The 21603-nt window shown below is 43.5% G+C and overlaps 1 protein-coding gene across 2 annotated transcripts in view; it reads left to right on the top strand.

The window, feature by feature from the left end:
- Positions 1-7611: 7611 nt before the first annotated feature.
- Positions 7612-21603, top strand: part of SHROOM2 (shroom family member 2) — a 125589-nt gene continuing 111597 nt past the window's right edge. Inside the window, exon 1 of one of the 2 annotated variants that reach the window (XM_065073552.1) lies at positions 7612-8122. In XM_065073552.1, coding sequence (XP_064929624.1) covers positions 7910-8122 — 213 coding nt within the window. In that variant the 5' untranslated portion in view covers positions 7612-7909. The remainder of the gene's footprint in view (positions 8123-21603) is intronic. The other variant, XM_065073546.1, reaches the window with a different exon arrangement.

The raw sequence follows: 21603 nt of genomic DNA, 5'->3' as shown, positions 1-21603 counted from the left end.
GGCAGGTTTCCAAAGCAAACCCTCCTGGTTCCCAGCTATAACACAATGTCTGTCTCTTGGGCTGCTACCCAACCTGTTTCTCCAGGTTCTCAGGACTTTCAGACTCCACAATAAACTACTAGCAGTTTGCCACCCTTGAATTACTTGATCAAAAAATCCATCCACTTCTGCTACAGGAACTTGTTATCACCATTTCGGTTGTTTTGGTCTTTGTAATAGTTATTTTCAAAGACACAAGAACTTCAAACAGGAAGGAGCTGGAAGGCACTGTGTAGCTGGAAAGCTACAATGTGATCGCTGTCGCTGAAACATGGTGGGACAAATTGCACAGCTGGAACACTGCACTCGGTGGCTATAAACTGTTCAGAAGGGACCAGCAAGGAAGGAAGAGTATGTGTAGTGTAAAAAAAACAGAGCTAAAAAACAGTGATGAATGGGCTGAGAGCTTAGGGGCCAAGACAACAAAGAAGATCTCAGAGCTGGTGTTTACAACAGGCTGCCTGACCAAACGGAGGATGTCAATGGAGCGTTCTTACTTCAGCTGTGGTAAGCATCATGCTCCCAGGCTCTGATCTTGCTGGGGAGCTTCAGTCACCATGACATCTGCTGGGAGAGCAGCACAACAAGCTGTAAGCAGGCCAGGAGACTCGCGGGGTGCATGGAGGATAATTTCTTAATCTGGGTGATAGACAGCCCAACCAGAGGAGAAGCATCACTGGACATGTTGCTCACCAACACAGATGAAGTAACCAGAGGTGCAGAAATTGGTGGCTGCAGTGATCACACTCTGGTGGAATTCACAATCTTGAGGGATATGGGCCAGATGAAGAGTAGAGTCAGGATCTTGAATTTTAGGAGCACAAGCTTTCAATTGTTTAAGGAATTAGTGGATGGCATCCCCTGGGAAACTGTCCTCAAGGAAAAGAGGAGCTGAACAGACCTGGTAGCTCTTGAAGGACATTTTTCTTAGGGAGCAAGAGCTCTTGATTCCCATGTCTAAGAAATCAGGCAAAGGCGGTGGGAGACTGGCATGGTTCACTAAGGACCTTCTGGTCAAACTGAAGTGCAAGAAGAAAATGCACCGAAGACATGTATCCTTGGAAGGATATAGGGACACTGCCTGGATGTGTATGGATGGGATGACAAAAGCTGATGTGCAGTTGGAGCTGAATTTGGCAAGGGATGCAAAGAACAAGAAGGGCTTCTACAGGCACATTGGCCAGAAAAGGAAAATTGAAGAAAACGTACCTCCCTGATAAATGAGACAGGAAAACTGGTGACAACTGACATGGAGAAGGATGAGGTACTCAACAAGTTTTTTTGCCTCAGTTTTCAATGGTAATCTATCTTTCCACATCTCTCAAGACCCTGAGCCTCAAAGCAGGGAGCAAGGGAATGAAGTCCCTCGCATCAGAAGAGAAGATCAGGTTCAAGGCCACCTGAGGAACCTGAACAAACGTAAGTCCATGGGACCTAACAAGATGCATCCCGTGTCCTGAGGGATTGGCTGATGCAGTTGCCAAGCCAATCTCAATCATACCTGAAAAGTCATGGCAGTCATGCAAAGTCCCCAGTGACTGCAAAAATGAATCATTTCATCCATTTTTAAAGGCAGTGAAAAGGAAGACCCTGGGGACTACTGACCAATCAGTCTCACTGCCATGCCCAGTAAGATCACGGAACAGATCCTCCTGAAAGACATGTCAAAACACACAGAATATGGTGAAGTGATTAATGACAGTCTACATGGCTTCACTAAGGGCAAATCATGCCTGACTAACCCAGTAGCCTTCAACAATGGAGTGGCTGCAGTAGTTGACAAGGGAAGAACTACAGATGTCATCTATCTGGACTTCTGTAAGGCCTTTGTTATGGTGCCCCACAACATTCTTACCTCTAAACTGGAGAGGTATGGGTTTGATGGATGGACTGTTAGATGGATAAGGAATTGGCTGTATAGCCACACCTGAAGAGTTATAGTCAATGGCTCAATGTCCAAGTGGAAATGAGTAACAAGTGGTGTCCCTCAAGGTTCCATACTGGGACCAATGTTATTTAGTATCTTCACTAGTGACATAAACAGTTGAATCAAGTGCACCCTCACCAAGTTTGCAGATGACACCAATCTAAGTGCTGTAGCTGATAATGCTTGAGGGAAGGGATGACATCCAGAGGGACCTTGATAGACTTGAGGAGGGGGCCCATGTAAACCTTGTGAAGTTCAACAAGGCCAAATGGAACATCCTGCACCTTGGTTGGGGCCACGCCCAATTATCAATACAGACTGGGGGATGAAGGGATTGAGAGCAGTCCTGCAGAGAAAGACTTGGGGGTACTGGTGGATGAAAAATTGGACATGACCTGGCAGTGTGCTCCTGCAGCCCAGAAGGCAAGTCATATCTTGGGCTGTGTCAAAAGGAGCATGGCCAGCAGGTCGAAGGAGGTGATTCTCCTCTGCTCTGGTGAGACCCCGCCCCTGGATTCGTGTTCTCTGGAGCCCTCAGTACAGGAAAGATATGGACCTGTTGGAGAGGGCCCAGAGGAGGCCATGAAAATTATCAGAGGGCTGGAACACCTCTGCTGTGAGGACAGTCTGAGAGAGTTGGGGTTGTTCAGCCTGGAGAAGGCTTCAGGGAGACCTTATTGTGGTTTCAATATGGAAAGGGGGCTTACAAGAAGGATGGCAAGAAACTTTTTATGAAGGCCTGCAGTGACAGGACATAGGGCAACAGTTTTAAACTGAGAAAGGGTAGATATAGGTTAAACGTAAGGAGTAAATTATTCACAATAATAGTGGTGAGACACTGGAATAGGTTGTCAAGAGAAGTTGTGGATGTCCCATCACTGGAAGTGTTCAAGGTCAGGCTGGATGGGGTTTGTAGCAACCTGGTGTAGTGAAAGATGTCTCTGTCCATGTCAGGACGTTGGATTAAATGATCTCTGAAGTTCTCTTCCAACCTGAACAATTCTGTGATAATGTGATTCACTTGTTTTGCTAAATGTCCTATAAATACTATGTAGGATTAACTTTTGCTCCACATACAACACATGCATGCACGCCCTGTAGTTTTTCAACAGATTTCTGTGCCAGTGGCACTGGGGTCTATAGAGAGCAACCTGGGAATAAGATATGCATGTCCATAACTCTTACCTTGTAATTTATTTTCACCCTGAATTCTGGAAATATTATCACCAGATTCCCAGTATTCTCACACAACTCCAGCCTTCAGAAAGTTTTTTTTAAGCCCTTTATCTTGACTGTAGAGATCACACTACACATACATTTCTATCTAGCAACATGACTTCTACTGCTGGTGACTAAACTGTTATTTCTTCAGCAACTGTGGCAATTGATTACATAGAAGAAGCTGCGTTGGTACAATTATCAGGTAGCTAGATCATTTTAGCAAATACTTCTGAGGATGTGCACAAGTCTGCTCTGCCTTTTTGCCAGAGGTTGCAACTGTTCTAACTGAGCTGCCAGAGCAGAACATGTGCTGTGGATCAGCAGCTCCATTTCATAGCACAGCATCTTAAATTGTTGACGTAACTACGCACGCCCCTGGGCATCTATTTCCTATTTCAAATGGCTGAGGCAAAGGCACTTTGCCTCTTCACAGAACTGTGATGTTTGGTGGTTACCTCCAGGAAAGGAGTGGTGACAAACAGCGGGAGATTGTAGAGGTTTACGTCACCTCAGTTCTTTACTCTGTGATTATGAATCAGAAGTCTCTACTTTTTTCAAATTTCTCTGCTATTGGGGAAAGAAAACAAAGCCCAGCTGGAATTGTGAGGTCCAGCACAATGAATGCCCTTGAGACTGAGGGTTAAACACCCCAATCTAGGGTCAACCTGCAGGTATCCTGCACAATTCAGTGCAGGGTGTCTTCAGGAGAAGATATGAGGTGTGCAGCCACAGAGGTGAGCCAGGCTATGCCTTTACAGCATACCTGATACTGTTTAGACAAAATCCTGCCATACAGGGATTTATTCCCAGTTTTGTTAAGTCTCAATGGCTGACAAACAGGTATGCAATCTGTGCAACAGAAAAAATGAAGGCTAAGTAAATTCTGTAGAGTAAAATTTCACTTGAAATCACTAATTAAGCTTCAAGTACCAATGTAGGAAGACAGAAGTACTGTGGAAGGAACCCAGTTTACCGTAGAAAGCTTTTTTGCGAACTTGCAAACTGAATTTGTGGGAACAATCCCTTAAGAAAGTTTGATAGCTCCTTTTGCCTGGCAGGAGGAGGCATTTGGGTAACTTTTCTGTATCACTATGAAGTAACTTTGGTAATATTAACAGCACATCAGTCATAGCGGCATCATTCTCTCTCCCTTGTTTGAAAAAGTCTGTTATTTCCTTTGGTACATTTATGGCACTCTGATGTATCTTATTGTGCATTTCCACATTGTATTGCTAACTTTTGTATACACAGACAACATTTGACAAGTGAGACGATGTACAGGAGAAAACAGAGAGTTTTGTCACTGAGGGTTTTGTTACAAATACAGTTATTATTGGTTATCTTACCACCCAGAAGAAAAGTAATATATTTGCTAAATCCTTTGTTCATTATGACCCAGAACCTTACAGAGGCTGGCAAAAGCTGCAGAAATTCAAGTAATAAAATTATCACAATATTTTAAAAAGAGTATGAGTACAAGTCTCCAGCTGGGTTCTGAACAAGCTTCAGATCTCACAGAGAGTGAGGATATAAAAGATGCGAAGAGAAATTTTTCAGATATGACAAAAGAGAATTCCTGTTTTTCTTTTGGTCTGGCAAAACCTACATATGTGAGGGACTTTACATAAAAGTCTCTTAGTTTTCCATTGGTAGCATTAAAGGAGAAAAGGCAAAAAAAAAGTGTCATTCAAAATAAAGAAGTCTGATTTCTGATCTGTCAGCTACGGGTTGAGGATCTACTTGGCAACCGTATCAGGCCATCAGGCTCTAAGCATTAGCTAGAAAACTGTTCTTTACTGAGGTCTCTTTCAATCAGGAATGTGAAAGCTTTCAGATATTGTTTCTTAAGGCAATTGCTTTCCCAAGAGCTACATGTCCACATTTTCCACTGATGCAAATGACAGTAGCAGAGTTGGGCAGTTTTGACTTGGCTTCCTTAATGTAGAGGCTCAATCCTGGCTGTAGATGTTCCAGTTTTAAAATCCGTGCTCAGTTTTCTGCATCATTCTTCAGCATTGATTTATAAGACCAAATCAAAAGCCAGAACAGTAACATAAATCATAAATTTCTCAGGGACAACAAAAAAATTCAAGATGTAGAAGAATGAACGTTTGGTGGTTGAATAAAAGGGGATACAAACAGAGAAGACATTTCTGGAAGCACGGTTTGCTCTTCTCATTTATTATATAAGCTATTTTATTTCAGTTTTTATTTCAATGTGTATGCTTGGGAACACACTGAAATTTGAATTGTGTTTCTGGATGTTTCTTTCATCGTCAGGCTCACAAACAACAAAACTGTGTACTGCAGGTCTTTAAAACTTTCAGCTATGGGTTATTGAGTAGACATTGCTGAGCGGACCCCGCCTCTCCTCCCTTCCCTGTATAAACACAACTGAAGACTTTCTCAGATTCCAAGGACAACTGGAGACAGAACTTGGAGAAAACTATTTGTATTTCCCTTTATTAGTTTGTTTGTTTAATTATTTGTCTTATAAACAGCACTTGTCTATATGGTAGAAAAGAATCATAGAAGGAATCTGTCTGAGGATCTGCAAGTCATCTGAGGCCTTACATATCTTAATGGAATACACAGGTTTGGTATAAGGTTTGGACTTAGCATGATACTCACAAAAGTATGTGTAAGTTGGTGTCATTTGGGTCCCCATGCTGTGGCTCGATTTGTCCCTTAATCAGGAGGAAACAACACTTGTCCTCATCAAATATTTTTCTCCTGTATGTCCTTCTAGGATTTATGATCTCAGACACTCTCAATCCTGGAATCAAAGTTTTCTTTGGGTATTAGAAAAACATACTGTAGATAATGTTGAAAATATTATTGCCGCCTTCAGAGCAAGGCAGGAGAACCTTCTGAGGAATAAATCAGCTGAAACAGGAGTTAGAGGGTCAGACTACATAAGCGGAATGGCTTCTTTCAGAAGCAAAATATGCAGACTGTCACATATATACAAAAACTTGAAATCCCACTGCATATTCCAGGCACCTCCCTGAAACTATCACATGAGGAAGCATCTTGAGCTTCACTAGTCCTTCAGAAACTGAAAGACAGATTTTCCCATTTCTTAGATCAAGCAGTACTTCACCTGCTTGATAGTGAAGAGCAAAGGAGGGTTGTCTGCTGGTACTCAGGTACTTTAGGCCAAGCCTGGTCCCGATTTAAGCCACTGAAACTTCCCATAAAGCGATGCAATTAAGCTGAAGTCAATCAAGAAATAAGCATTTCACTCCCAGCCCCACTATCAACTCAGTGAAGATTTCAGTCAACCCCAAACCCTGCGTTTATTTCCCACCCATAACATACGATTTGCCTTAAGCTCAGCACTTCTAGTCCTCCTCCGTCAAACTTTTTTGTCGGTCTTTTTGCAGCTGAACCTATGCCTGGGACTGTCTGTGCCGTCAAATCGTTTTCGAGTTTCATTTTCTCTTTTTTTTTTGTTTTTTCTGTGCCGTTCACCTGCCTTTCCCACCGCCCCGTCCCGCTGCCAAGCCCGGCGTGCCGGCGTTTCTGACCCGAGGCCTCCAGCCCATTGACCCTCCGGCGCCCAGGCGGCCGGGGCCAGCCCTCCCGGGGCCGCGGCCTCGCCTAACCTCAGCCAGGCCCCGCCTCGCCCCCGGCTGCCACTAGAGGGTCTCGGAGGCAGCGAAACGGGCGGTCCGGGCGCCGCCGGGCACTGCACACGCTGGGGCCCCTCCCGCCCCACAGGTGGTGGAGACAGCACGGGGCGGGGGCAGCGGCCGGGGGAAAGCACCTCCCCCGGGTGCCTCCGCTCCCCCTCCGGTGGCTCCCGCGGCGGCTGCCCCTTGACCTGCCCTCCATGTTGCCCGACTTCCCCCCGCCCCGTCGCACCCACCGCTTAACCCTCCCCATCCCGGCCTCAGTCCGCAACCCCGTAGCGAGGCTGGAGGAGCCACCCCGCCTCTCCTCCCTTCCCTGGCCGGCACAGCGCGGCCCCCCGCCGCCTGGCACCGCGAAGGCGGGGCGTCCCTGGCCGAGGGCAGGCCGCAGCCGCCGGCTGCCCCATCGTCCCCCGCTGCCGCGGGGCAGGAGCGGCGCGGCCGCCCTCCACCTGCTCGCCGCTTTTGTTTGGGGACGGGGCGGGGGAAGGAGAGGCGCGGCTGCCCCTGTGTGTGGCGGGGCAGTACGGTGCCGGTCTGACTTGGAGCTGACGGGCACTCTCGCCGCCGCCTTTGTCTGGCGGCCGGCCCGGGGCTGCTCTCCCTTTCTCCTCCTCCTTCTCGCCCGGGGGGATCGCGCTGCGGGGCTGCCCGCTTTTGGGGAGGGGCGAACGGCTCCCCTGCTGAGCAAGCCCGCGGTGGAAAGAGCGTTTCGTTCTCTTTTCGGGGCGAGAGGGAGGGAGGGAGGGAGGGAGGGAAGGAGGCGGGGGCGCCTCGCCGCCCTGCTGCCGGCGTCCCGCGTTGCTCGGCGGCGCCTGCCCCGCCGCTAAGTTGCCGCAAGTTGGAGCCGCCCCCCTCCGTACCGGCCGCCGGGTTGTGGCCTCGGCGTGAGACAATACCGCGGGCTGGGGAGGAGGGGGCGGGAGGGAGCAGCCCTCTCTCGCCGCCGATGGGGCCGGGCTGGACGGCGCTGCGGGGCGGGTAGGTGGCTCCGCGGGCTGCCGCCGGCTGGCGCGCACCGGGGAGCGGCCGGCAGAGGCAGGCGAGCCCCGGCCGTGACGGGCGCCGCTGGCGGCGCGGGGGCTCCATGGAAGACGTGGGTCTGCGGAGCGGACGGGAGCGGCTGGCGGGCAGCGACCCGCGGCTCGGCGCCGTGCTGGTGGAGCCGGTAGTGGTGATGGTGGAGCAGCGGGCAGCGGAGGGCTACAAACTGGTGGAAGTGCTGCTGACCGGCGGAGCTCCCTGGGGCTTCACCCTGAAGGGCGGACGAGAGCACGGGGAGCCCCTCATCATCACCAAGGTGAGAGGCGTCGGGGCGGGGGGGGGGGGGTGGCGGCTCCGGCCGGCTCCATTTTGGCGTGCCCGCGGCGGTGACAGCCCGGCGGGGGGCAGCGGGCCTGCTCTGGCCGCACCGCCCGCCCGCAGCCCGGGGCGCACCGCGGGGTAGGGCGGCTGCGGCGCTGCCGCCGGCCCCAGCGCAGGTGCCGCCGGGCCGGCTCCGTGGCGGCCGTTAGCGCCCGGGGAGCGGGTGCCTGCGGTTTGGTGCTGGGGCAGCCCGGCACCGGTGGGCGCTGAGGGCAACAGGTTGGTTGTTGGGCGCGGGCAGCCTCGTAGCTCCGACCCGCTGCTTCTGGGAGCTCTTATTCCCCGTTAGAAACCCGGTGCCATCGCTGCCGGCGCCGGGAGCTGGCGGGGGGACCCCGCTGCTGCCAGCGCGGCCACGGACCCTGTGCTGGGCCCTTCCCTCCCTCCAGGCTCCTGGCGCAGAAGGGCATGGAGACTGAAACTCCCGGCTCTGAGGCTGAGTTTCCTCCGGTGCTCTTGCACTTGCAAATTAAAAATAATGAGGCTAACCTTTTGTATCTCCTTCCTTCTTCAAAGAAAGGTCTTGTGGATAGTGACTGAACCCGTGCTCCCAAGATGGGAAGACTCCTGAGCATATATGCACTTCATGCTTGTTTATTGTTTTTTCTTTTTTTCCCTCATTGCTTTTTTTTTTTTTTTTATATGTCTTTGTATATTCACGGCTTTACTCTTAATGTAGTGGGTACGACTTAAAGAAATACATCACATTTCATCACATTTTCTAGAAGATGTTTTTCATCTTGATGTGTTTTAACTTAGGAACCCCCATCCGCAGTCATCATTGGGTTTTGCTGTTAAGACAGCTTTCTTGTTGCACAGTGAAAACACATTAAAATAGATCCATATGTAGTTGGAAAAAAAAATCCACATTAGCAAAGCAGATTTTGCCAAGATCTGTAGAAAAGATATACATGCTTTGTCTATGGGTCCTGTGGATTCTGCCAGTTCCTATTATAGAAGTTCACAGAGGGTGTCAAAGGTCAACAAGTCCTGTTTCATCCACAGCAAAAATTCTTCTAATCTTGTTTTTCAGCTGGTTTCATTGTGAGTTGTCCAGTTGGTTCCCTTCTCCCACCCTTGAACCAACTGCATTATGGACTTTCCAAGTTAAAACTTTTGAAACCATGTTTTTTACAGATCTCCTCCCTACTGCTGTTTTTCGAAGAACAACAGTCAGTGTCAGAAGATGTATATGCTGAAAAAATGACTGTTTGCCTTTTACTGGTGCCATGAATCAGAGAATATCAAACCTGGGAGCGATTGGGGAAAGGAGAAATGAGCTATTTACTGTGTATCTACTGGCTATCAAGTACCAAATCATATAATTCCACCTTTTTGGTAATGGCTCATAAGTGCTACATATACAGACTGATCGGTGATACTTATTCATAGTGTTACCTAGGTATTAAGTAACAGGCTTAAGTATTTGTGGCATGAGGATGTGGCTGAGGAATGTGGAGGGAAGTGTCTGAGGATGGGAACCTTGTAACTTGGGTCTGTTGCAAAGGAATAATTAAGCCACAGCATTGATATCTCCTGAAACGGTGCTGCTGTCTGGAAGTGAAATCTGTGTCTACCAGTGCTGGCCTAGGAAGAAGACATGAGCTGGATCCTTGAGTCTAAATTTTAGAGTGTATTTTCATTTGCTGTTGTTGGATGCGAGTGTGTAGAACTAGTTTTGAAACCAGAGACTGGAGCTCATGTCCCACATGGCCTCAGGACTCCAATCTGCAGAATCTTCCTTTTTGCTTGGCCCACGCATCTTGGTGTTTTGTTTTGTTTTGTTTGTTTGTTTTTTTCTGTGTTGCTTCTAGTGGTGGAAAGCTACTGGGAAGAATAATTTAGTACCAGATGGTTGAAACAGTCCCTTCTTGCAGCAGATGTAGGGTTTATCTCTTCTCAGCAGAAGAGAGCTCTGAACTCAAGTTACCCCCTTCCAGAGTGCACATGGGGATCGCCAGGATGCCCCAGGAGAGAAGTTGCTGCTTCACCTCTGCCTCTCCTCTCCCTTCTTGGGTAGGCTGGTGACTGCGCAGGGGGATCCAAGAAAACCCACTGGACCAAATTCTTCAGGATGCCTGAAGGTGCGGAAAAATTCCTGATTTTGTGGATTCAAGCTGCTTAAGTGTGAGCTGGCTATGGAGCTCCATCTCCCTCTAGTTCAGGGTGGCCCTGGGGAAGTGGGGATGGATGAGGCCAAGTGCCGCTTTTTGAGGAGAGGAATGTGACAAGGTGTTAAGGGAGTCTCAGATAGCAGCTACTTAAGGAGGATTTCTAAAATTCTGCCTGTCTCCTTGCTTACTGCTTTCTTGAAAGCAAGGTCAGCCTTTGAAGAAAGTTGCACCTTTATGTAGATGCTGGGAAGTCCGTGCTGTAAATATTTCCTGCTCTCCTTAGCATATACGGGACAACTGCCATTACTGTCTGAAAAACAGCACCACAAAATGCTGTAATTGAAAAATTAGTTGAGTGGGTGTATGTTGTTAATTTTGCAGTGCTTTCTGTGTAGCACGCCTCTTGGGTGACAGTTTCTCCGATTGTGTGGCTCTTTCACTTGCTGACAAGAAGGGATTTTTTTTGTAAGAGTTACCATAGCGAGAGTTCAGGGCAAGAAGAGCTGCAAATGTTATCTGGGAATTTATTAGCTGGAAGTCTAGTCAATTAAAACAAGAGTGTCCTTTGGTCCACCAAACTACCAATAATCAGGGAGGGGAAGGCATGCTAAAGAGAAGATGTGTCCAGCCTCCGTGGGGGGGATAAGCCTGTGCTCGGCCACCGGGATGCCCAAAGGGAAAGCGCTTTCCCTGGGGAGAGCTTGGCCCCGGTCACACTGCTGCTGCCCCGAGCTGAGCTCTGCCCTTGTGGGGAGTGCAGGCTTCCCTGCTTCATGATGGCATTTCTTTCTGTAACTGAAAATAGATTTGGAGGAATAGTCCTGAACCAGGTAGGTGGAATATCAAGTTCACCTGCCAGGCACAGGCCGTTTTGTTTTGTTTTGTTTTTTTTCTCTCTCACTTGCCCTTTCTGTTGTTGCTACAATAAGCACAGAGAAAAATGGTGCGTGATAGAGCTTGCTCGATCTCCAAACATAGATGGTCTTCTAAAACTTGCACTACCCACATGCAAGTGGTGTTGCTAACATTGCTAACATTGAAGAAAAAAAGTCTTTTAACGTTGCCGTGTTGCTTAGTATTATTTTTATAACGTCCCTTTCAAAAAAAATGTTTTACATTTTTTCTGATCTCTGCATGTATGCTAACATTCCAAACAAAATTGCCCAAAGGCAGCTTGTTCTTGCCTAATTTGACATCTTGAAAGAAAGGACTTGCTTTTTATAGCAACATGTGTGTTTCAACAGAAGGTAAAATGACAACTTTGAGGACTTGAATTAGAAGTCTCACAAGCCTCAGTTTGTTCTTTCCTCTATTTAAAGAAACAAACTCTGAAGAGGGAGATCTTACTGGAAGTAATGAAAATGAAAAGTCAAGGTGCACAAGTGTGAATCTTGTGAAAATCTCCCATAGCTGCATTATCTTGATTACTTTTACTTTAAAATGACTCTTATCTGAGATGCGCAACTTGTAGTGTCAGTCACAGCATTGATTGTGGGTGATGGATACGAAGTCATTTTACTTCCTGTACTAACAATATCTTTAGGAACACTGAAGTTATTCGGCAGTCAACATTATCCTTATTACATTAATAAATATGAAAACGGTATAATTTATTCAAGAAAGACAGATGTTATCATTTAAATAATTCCTCTTTAGTATCAGCTTTACAAGGGCCTTCAGCCATACCTCCTCAAGCTATGATCTCATTGCAAGCTAATCAAGGCTGGGCTTGGCTGGTATTTCGGCAAGATTTCCAAGTGAAACCTGGACTGTTGCAAGAAGTTTTGTTGTTGATTTAGTAGATAAAGTTCTTGTCTCCTGAATGAATCAGTGCTGAATTCATGCCCCAGCTGGAGGTGCTGTCTTTCAAGAAGAAGCCGTATCAGACAGATTCCAAATCTTTGCTTATTTCTCTTTATTTACTTGCGTTTTCCTAATGTGATCCTGTCTATGGTTAGATGTGAATTGTAATTTTTTTTAAGCTAATAATTGTTTAAATTGTATCAAGTTGTATACTGCAACAATACGGGGGGGAATCTTTAATGGTGCTGTGTACAAATGAATCAAAAATACATTTTAAAACATAAATACCAGTTGCCTCCCTCAAGTTAGATGTCTGAGGTGAGCTGCATTGGTCGTAGACATTAACTATTCTTAAACCTGGCTGTTAAGCTTGAAGTCTAGAAAACCAGCATCCTGGGAAATTACCAACCACTTCAACGTAAGTGCAATCACTTCTGTAAACAGCTGATTTATAAGTTATTAGAAACCTTTGTTCCATGGCTGAGAGAGTTCTAGTCTAGTTCTCCATCTCCTGACAAATTTCATTCACTTCCTTCAGCTCTAGAAAGATAATACATGAAGGAGTATTCATTCTGTTTTCTATCCATATTATCTTGGTCATCAAAAACAAGCAAAATTACTGACCTGTATGGGCCATAATTTGAACATGGATCTTAACCAGCAATTTTAAAAGAGTGTATCAAATCACATTCTATATTTCGTTTGAAACCTTTATTCAGCTTCTCAAGTTAGAAGAGTGGTTTATTTGGGAAAGATTGGTCTGAGTCGGACCTTTTATTTGTGCTGTTAAATTGAATATTTGAGAAATTTTAGGAAATATTTACATATTAGGATGAATCTTTTAGGATTAAAATAGTATCATGTAGCTATTTGTCTTTTTTTCCTTGTCAACTATGTTAAAATGTGAGGTTTTTTCAGTACTACAGAAACTCTTTTGAGTGGTGTTTACCTTTGTATCTGGTTGCTGGATCTGAGGTCTCCCTTGTTGGAAGACAGGAGCTGGTTTGCTTTGATGCAAGAAGATACTGTTGCTTTTTACTTTGGCAAGCTGTCTGATGAAGGGAATGCGCTCAAATTTTAGCACTTTAATGGCTGTTGAATGAGGTCTTCATTGTGACTGCTAATTTACTCGCAGAATGGAGCCCACCACACTCATATATGGTGTAAGTGGCCTGGCTGTGGAAATCTGAAGCTTAAGAGAGCTTATTTTTGGCAAGAGCATTAACAGTTGAAATGCCACCAGTAATGGAAATTGCATTTTAAAGCTATCTCAGATATTGCTACGTGTGATCTATACGACCTGTGCATGGAGTTAATATGAGAGGGTGGGTTAAAAGGCTTGTGACTCAAGAAGTCAAGTTACATGCTTGGAGGTCAACAGTGTGAGAGCGCAATTTAAGAAATGGTGAGTGTGCGCTTGGAGTCCTGAAACTGTACTTTTCCTTTGTGCATTTCACGTTACATTTCAAGACAAAAATCAGAATGCTGTGTTTAAAACCAGAACTAAGAAACTTACAACAAGCAAGCTTCTAACTTTTGGAAATATGCATTGCTTTCAAATTGCTTGTTTTTCTCTCCTCTGCATTTTCCCCTACCAGCTACTTATGCAAAAACTGTTAAAAATATAATGTTTTTTTGGTTTAAAACAAAATACAAAAAAGACATGTCTGTGGAGGCTGTGAGAGAAACAGGTGTGTTTTGTGGGAATAGTTACTGCAATAGGAGTTAGCTGGCTTGCCTCTTTGAATGTTTATTAGTTTAGTCTATTTAAAGGACAATTTAAACTTCTCTTCTTAGTGTCTGTTGCTATTTTTCAGTGTGAATTTTTGATTCTGGCATAGGCATTAGCATAAAAATAAAACAGCAGCAAGAGACCTCTAGTTATTGCTTGCTGTTATCCAGAGGGTTGCCAGTAATGAAATTTATTACCTAGCTATTCATCATGTCCATTATGATTGTGTGGTGTGTTTATGTTTGGTGGGTGGGTTGGTTGGTTGTTGTTGTTTTTGGTTTGTGTTTTTTTTTTTTTTTTTTTTTTTTTTTGTTTGGTTGGTTGTTGAGTTTTGGTTTGGTTTGTTTTTTCTAAGGAAAAAACAATGTGGGCTTGTGTGGTGTTCATGCATGTGCTACAAAAGCTTTACTCAACAGGCTGTCTATATTTTTTACCTGTAGACGCTGATTCATTGTGTGTTCTCCCGCTTAATGAATATTTAAAGTATGGGAGTGTGGAAAGAACAAGGCAAATGGGAAGTAAAACCTGGTCATGAATAGATTAGAGAAAACCAAGCCAATATTACGTCATATACGTGAGCTTTTTTCTTCTTGAGGAGAGCCATTTGTGTTTAGTCTTCCTATGAGTTTGTAATCCATATAGAAAATACCAAATATTTGTATGGATCTAGTTTCTATGGGTCACTTTATTACAGAATTTTGAGACAGGTCACAGCTATTAAGCAGTTTTTTTTACTTGCTGTGCATTTAAGACATACAGTGCATGAAGAGTTTCCCAGAGAGGTAAAGTAAAAATTGGCACAATTATGTTGCAACTTCATCCATTTAGTCTGTGCAGACTTGCTTTCTATTGTCTGTGTTTTAAGCCTATTTGATATAAGGTCAATTGGAGGTTTTTTAATACATACATAAAGAAAAATATTGATGCCTCTCTGTAAAACTTTGTAAAACTCTGTAAATTCTTTCTCAGTTTTTGCTTTTGTGATTTTTTTTGGGGGGAGGGGAGCGAACAGGGTTGGCTTATCTTTAAGATAAGAAACAGATATGAAAGCTTTCTAATACTACGTAGCAGAATATTTTCAGTTTCTTAAAGGTTATGCAGCAGGTATGCTGTGCTGTCACCATTTCCACACCTCTTCCCCCAGAATATTATCACCACTCTGGGTAACTAAATGGTTTTTGTTTAAATGCGTTCATTCAGTGATAGAAAATGTCTACGAAGTTCAGAACTGTAACCAGTTTTTAAATTCAACTTAATGTACTTGTAGAATGTGTTTGTGCCCTTCATATATGGTTGGACTCGATGATCTTGGGGGTCTCTCCCAACCGAAACAATCCTATATGTGCTTTGCCTAGCAGAAGACTTTTGGTGGTGTTCACCTAGACTTAAGCTAGAAGTTTTAACAGAAGTAGGTATTTTTGGAAAGTAATACATAGTGTTTAAATTAGACGTGACTTAAGTGCTCTGAATTGCTTTCTGAAGGTGCCTGCCATTTGCTGCCAACTGTGTTGAGAAGCTGAGGAAACCTGTGGCTCCTTGGCGCATACCTAGATGCCTACGTAGATACCTCTAGTCAGATGAAATATACTCCATCAAGATTGTTGTCTGCGTATTTGCAATGTGTGTGGCTATACCTAAAACGGTTGGAAAAGTGTTTATTTCTCTGATTGTACTTTGTTTCTGAACATCACAATAATTTAGCTTTTCAGTCTGATTTATCTAGCTGATCAGGGGAGAGTTGTAACGTAGATTACAAGGATGACCACAGTGTTCATGAAGTTCCTTCCCCTCCCTGTAAGTTAATACAGTATCAGTATTCAGTCTCTAATTAATTCAGTGCATTCTTGTTAAGCACAGGTCAGGTCAGGAGGACAGATAAGAGAATGGCTTCTGCGATGCAACAAGTTATTGGGGGATCTTTTTCATGGCCTTTGCATGTACCTGAGGGTCACTGTGGAGTACCGAACTCCCCAGGGCAGAAAGAGCCGACTAGGAAGTGCTGGAAATGCAGCAAACTGGTGCTTTGAGAAACTAAATAGCTTTTGTCAGATACACAATTCTTGGGTCGGCTCTTAAAGTGGAAACAGATGGAGTAGGGTGTTTGACGACAGAAAAGAGGTGGTTATTTCAAAGTTCTTTTGAACATGGATGAAACAGCAAAATCAACTGAAAGCTTTAAGCTGTTCAGGCAAAGGCACATTGAGCCTTCCTCTAGTTGGCACTGAGGAGAAGGCTTCACGTCTAGTGTCCTGTACTTTTCCTGCCTCACCCCTTAGAGAAAGGAAGCCTTCCCCTCTGCCACCAACCCTGTTCTCTCCTCCTTTAACTCTCCCTCCCCATTTCTAAATTATTAGATTCTTTGAGATATTTAAACTCTTCTACTTACTTACCCACATCTGTCAACTCATGATATATAGGTTAGGAATCATGTTGTCACATTTTTAGATACAGAATTTCTGATAATTGTACTTAGTGAAGAGGTTTTTGAAGGATGTAGTGGCACATTGTTCAAGGATGGTATGAAGGGCAAAAATAGTCACAGTGAGACTGGAAGCTGAAAGTAAGGAATACATGGGGAACTCTGCTGTGGTGCTTGAGAGGCTGTATCCCTTTGGATAGCTAGTAACAGTGCCATTTCGTCTGTTCTTGCAGTCATTTTTTTAGCTGAATGACCTTTTAGAAGGAAGAGGGATCCCGATCGAGGGCTCTCTTGTTATCGTGAATGTAGGTGGCCTTATCTGATGAGCGATTTGTTCCAGGTTCTTAGCTGTTCTGTCAGTCATGTTTCTGAGATCTAGACAATTTCTGTACTCACAGCAGTCCAGTCCTTTGCTGTATGTTTGTGTCATCTACAGCAACATGGTATTTAATGTTCTTGCAATAGTGGAGGGGCAGCTCTCTGAGCAGTTTGGCAGAGATTGTAAGAATGCTCTTGCTCATGTGTGAAGTTGGATTAAATTAGGCTTTGAAACTGTAGCATAACCTGATGAAATGAATTCAGAGTTGTTGTTTTTTTTTATGGAAATGCATGAATTTCCTTCTAAGTTGTGCTTTTTCTTTTAAATGAAAAAGATCGAAGTGTTAGTGAAACTAACTTGAAACAAAATCCAGAGGCTTTTAAAATGTCCAGACACTCGAATTTTTGAGTAGCAAGGTCTTCATCCTCCATCCTTTCTTTCATTATATTGTCTCTCTAGTGGACTTCCAGTCAAGTCTGAATAGCTGAAGCAGGGAAAGGTCTGTCAATGAGGAGCATGAGACTACAATAAGTTTGTTCAGAAGTGAAGCGCAGGTATTTAACTGCTGTACTTAAAACTGCAACGTCAGTACCTTTGCTTTTCAGTAAAGCAGACAATTGTTCTCCTAATACCTCCACAAAGCTATGAAACCAGGTTATTTTGGATTTTCTCTGTCTCTTGAGCTAGAACATGCTTTGTTATATGCTTGCTTTGAAAGCTTCCAGCATAAACTATGAAACAAAGCAGTATCTCCCAGTTTTCCAAATATATCTAAGCTAGTCTGCATTCTTTAGGAAATAAACCTCTGATTCAATTCAGTGAATATTGTAAAAAAATACTGTTAGGTGGTAACAATGCTTTATTTGGAATGTGTATTTTTCAGTAATATACTATAGTCTTTTAGGATAGTATCATAGAAACATGATTTCATGGTAAAGGAAGCAAAACACTTCCTACACAGTATCAGTTAGTCATCATTGTGTTAATTTTGTTAAACAAATTAGAAGCAAAAATGAGTTTGTGGGTGTCTAGTTGGCTGATAACTGATATAACAAATTCTCCACCTCCTGATGAGTATTTGGATTCTGGATAATGAAATCATTACAATTGCTTTCTTTCCTCTGCAAGTACATATTTTGCTGATCCAGAAAAAAGGAGGACATTAGATTGGCACTAGAGCTGTTTTTGGTTGTCTCCCTTTTTTTTTTTTTTTTTTTTTTTTTCAAAAATGGAATAGCAAAGCGTCCATTTCATGATGTAAGGTAGTGTTTTGTTAGGTGTTTATATGTGGGAAGAATTCTAAGATGATAGCAAGGAAAACTTGAAGCTTTATGTATCTGTTAAGTATTATTAATATTTAGAATAGTTAAGATTTAAGAAAAAAGTACATTTTCAAAATCAGGTTTTATAAACAATTTGTAATCCGTTTCTTGCAGGACTGTTTTGGTGAGGTGCGTTTATTTCTAAATATAAAGGCTTATGTGAAGTTAAAAAGCGTGTCTTGTTCTGAGGCTGGAAAATGTTATATACATACTGGACTACTGGACTCTCTTAAATGCAGCTCTAGTTTCTATTTTTCAAAAAATTGGTAGGGTGAAACTTGAAATCTCTAAGGTTTTTTTTTCCCTCTTTTAAACTGTGTTCTCAGTATAACATTTGTATTTCCTGTTCTTTTTCTTTCCCCCTGTTTTGTAAAGGGTAAAACCCAACAATTTGCTCCCTTGCTTATAAAACTTAAACTACAGTGATTTATTAGCAAAATATATTTTTTTTTCTACAGTCTTTATCTTCTGGGAACTTGATGTTTTTCCTGACTGCTGGGGGAGATTGCTATCGAGAGCAGGGAAGGGAAGAGGGCTGCACCATTCTTGACACTTTGGAGACCTGAGGAGTTTCTGTGATTGCTCAATCTGATGTTAGGGAGGGGTGTAAGGCAAGTCTTTTGTTGCTCAACTGAATTTCTTCTGGCTGATTAAGGAAATTGTCATCTTAAAAAAAAAAAAAATAAAAGGCAGCTGTGACCTGTTATGTCAAAGGTGTAGGTGATTAAAAATGTGAGGGTGGAGAGGGCATGTGGTGGTTTTGTTCCAAGAAGCCAGTGATGAGTCCGACTTTGCGAAGTTTCAGCACAGAACCCTGTGAGAAGCAAGGAACTGGAAATGTTAGCAAATTGGAAACTGAGAGATCTGGTATATTAATGACCTCCTTTGCAACAGGTTGCTTGTGTACCTGTTTGGGGTTATATGGCATCTTCGCCTCCATGTCTGGTGCTCAACAGGACTAACAGTATTTCCCAACTTCACAGAAGTCTCTTTCTTATGAAACAGACCTGACACAGGAACCCAGAACCCAAATATATGGAAACTCTAGGAACACACAGAGTTGTCTTAAAGGGCTGGAGCAATTTCTTCTTTGCAACAGAAAAAAATGCCTTACACTTGTGTATCTCCAGTGTTCATAATAAATAATGTACTGAAGTGTACAATTAGATCTCTTTTCACAAAATTAAACCCAGTACCTGCCCAAAATGCATAGATGCTCTCAGTGTCTCAGTAAAATAGAAGAGATGAATGGAGTGGGATGAACTGTCAGCACCTGAAAGAGAGGGGGGAAAAAAAACCCTATAATGTGTATTTCTTATATGAGAGGTCAACCAGACATCTGAATCTGTGAGATTTGAAACATTTGTTAGCAGTAAAGCTTCATAAGGAAATATATTTTTGTAGCCAAAACACATGTCCTTGCTGACCACTTTTATTTCCTTCAGTTTCTGATCACTATGACTTACTTGCACCTCCTTGATAGAAATATACTGTCAGTAGCCTGAGGACTGATAGTGAACTTAGGGTTCACTATCAACCAAGGCCATAACCTAGGTACAAGTTTCAGCAGAATGAAGAGAGCACATTTGTGTTTTCTTCTGACTGCAGACAAACTTAAAAACTTAATTTCTTCGTCTGCACATCACCAGCACTAATTGGAGGCTGTTGTTTGCTCCAATATATTGTATGAATGATTGGTACAGCCACCCCACTTTTCAACCTAAAGATGTTTGGCTAGTATGGACTCTCTATCCTAAATCCAGTGCTGCAAACTAGGTCTTTAGCAACCTAGTTCATTTTGCTGAAAGTTGACTGGGTAAGTGTTGCATGAGCAATTTAATTAACTGATTAGAGGGAGTGGAGATGAGCAGCAGGGAGTGGCAACATCATGGTATACAGTCACACGCCCCGCAGAGACTTGCAGGCTGTAGTCCAGCTGACTTCCAGTGAAAATTAATGTGAAGTATGGAAATCATTTTAGAAGATAAGACATAAGCATTTACTACTTTTGAATTTTCATTAATGAGCAGTCTGAATCCAGACCTGTACTCTTTCTTCATCTTGCGATTTCAAAAAAATGTATTCAGTCTTCTTCTGAGGACAAAATGGACATAACTGTTTTTAAGATCAGAGTAAAAAGAAAACAGTTTTGCTTGTTTTATTTTTTTTGCTACCAAAAATTCTTCCATTTGAACATCTGGGAGAGTGTGTTCACTAAATCAACACAATATTAAGTCATGACACATTAGGACAGAATCACAGAATCATAAAATGGTTTGTTAGAAGGGATGTTAAAGATCATCTGGTTCCAACTCCCCTACCATGGGCAATGATACCTTGCACTAGACCAGATTGCTCAAAGGCCCATCCAACCTGGCCTTGAAATCTCCCAGAGATGGGGCATCCTCACCTTCTCTGGGCGGCCTGTTCCAGTGCCTCACCACCCTTGTGGTGAAGAATTTCTTCCTTCTATCTAGTCTAAATCTATTCTCTTTCAGTTTAAAGCCGTTACCTCGTGTCCTGTCACTACAGGTCCTGGTAAAAAGTCCCTCTCCATCTTTCTTGTAGGCTCCCTTTAGGTACTGAAAGGCTGCTATAAGGTCTTCACAGACCCTTCTCTTCTCCAGGCTGAACAAGCCAAGCTCCCTCAGCCTGTCCTCACAGCAGAGCTGTTCCAGCCCTCTGATCATTTTTGTGGCCCCCTCTGGACCCTTTCCATCAGGTCTATGTCTTTCTTATGTTGGGGGCCTCGGAGCTGAACACAGTAACAATGTCTGCATCTGTTGTGGGTATCTCTTTATCTAAAGGCTTGGAATTTTCTGGGATATATGATTGATGCTGGCTGCAGTTTGTTACAGCCAGCTTTCTCCTCTGAGTTCTAGAGAAGTTTCTGTGAGGATGTTTTTGTGCAGCTTGTTTTGATATTGAATACAAATTGGTTACATACCTTTTAATAACATAATCCTAGGGACTGTTATTTTTTAAAAATGTTTTTGAACTTAGGGCTGTTTTCTTTTAGATTTATGATCTGTTTAACTGTTTTGTAGCAGTTCCAGTGGTAATTTAACTACTTCTCGGTCACTGGAAATCTGTATTTAGATCTAGACGGTTACAAAACATTTCAAGGAAAATTTTTCATGGACATGTTTGACTCTGTTAATAATAAGAGTGGCTTCCACCTTCTAAAATACAGTTGCAGTCAGTGTCCTGAAAAGCATCTCCTCTCCACCCCCCAAAACCAATCAGTCTTTAGGCACTGGACAGTAATTCTTATTTGCAGTAAAATCAATGAGAAGAAGGAGAAAGCGTGCTATTTGGCTGTGAAGTCTGGCATGTTATCATGTGTGGTTGTAAGGAGTGTGGGCTAGGGTTGTATGTGTAACACTTAATTTCAGAAGCCTTAAATCATTCTACAGTGATTTGGTCTGTACATTTTATATTTTTGTAATAGGTTTTGTGTTTGTTTGCTTTAATAGTTTTTCTTAGAGAAGACGAAAGAAATGTGACATCCTAGTGATGTCCATGTAGTTTATTACCAACTGAACTGCAATTTTCTAAACTAACAGGAGCAGCGATAGGTGGTCGTTTCCTGTGGGAGTCAACACTAGAAGGTGACCAGGGTACCTTGCGCACCAGGTTTAGGTTTCTCCACTGCCGAAGGTATGTTCGTATTCAAAAACTCAGTCTCTAGGTTCTGGAAGGAGTGT

This window comes from Columba livia, chromosome 1 (genome assembly GCF_036013475.1).
Source record: "Columba livia isolate bColLiv1 breed racing homer chromosome 1, bColLiv1.pat.W.v2, whole genome shotgun sequence".
In the NCBI taxonomy this organism is placed as follows: Eukaryota; Metazoa; Chordata; class Aves; order Columbiformes; family Columbidae; genus Columba; species Columba livia.
The sequence above is the reverse complement of the archived record's forward strand: the minus strand, read 5'-3'. Positions and strand labels throughout refer to the sequence as shown.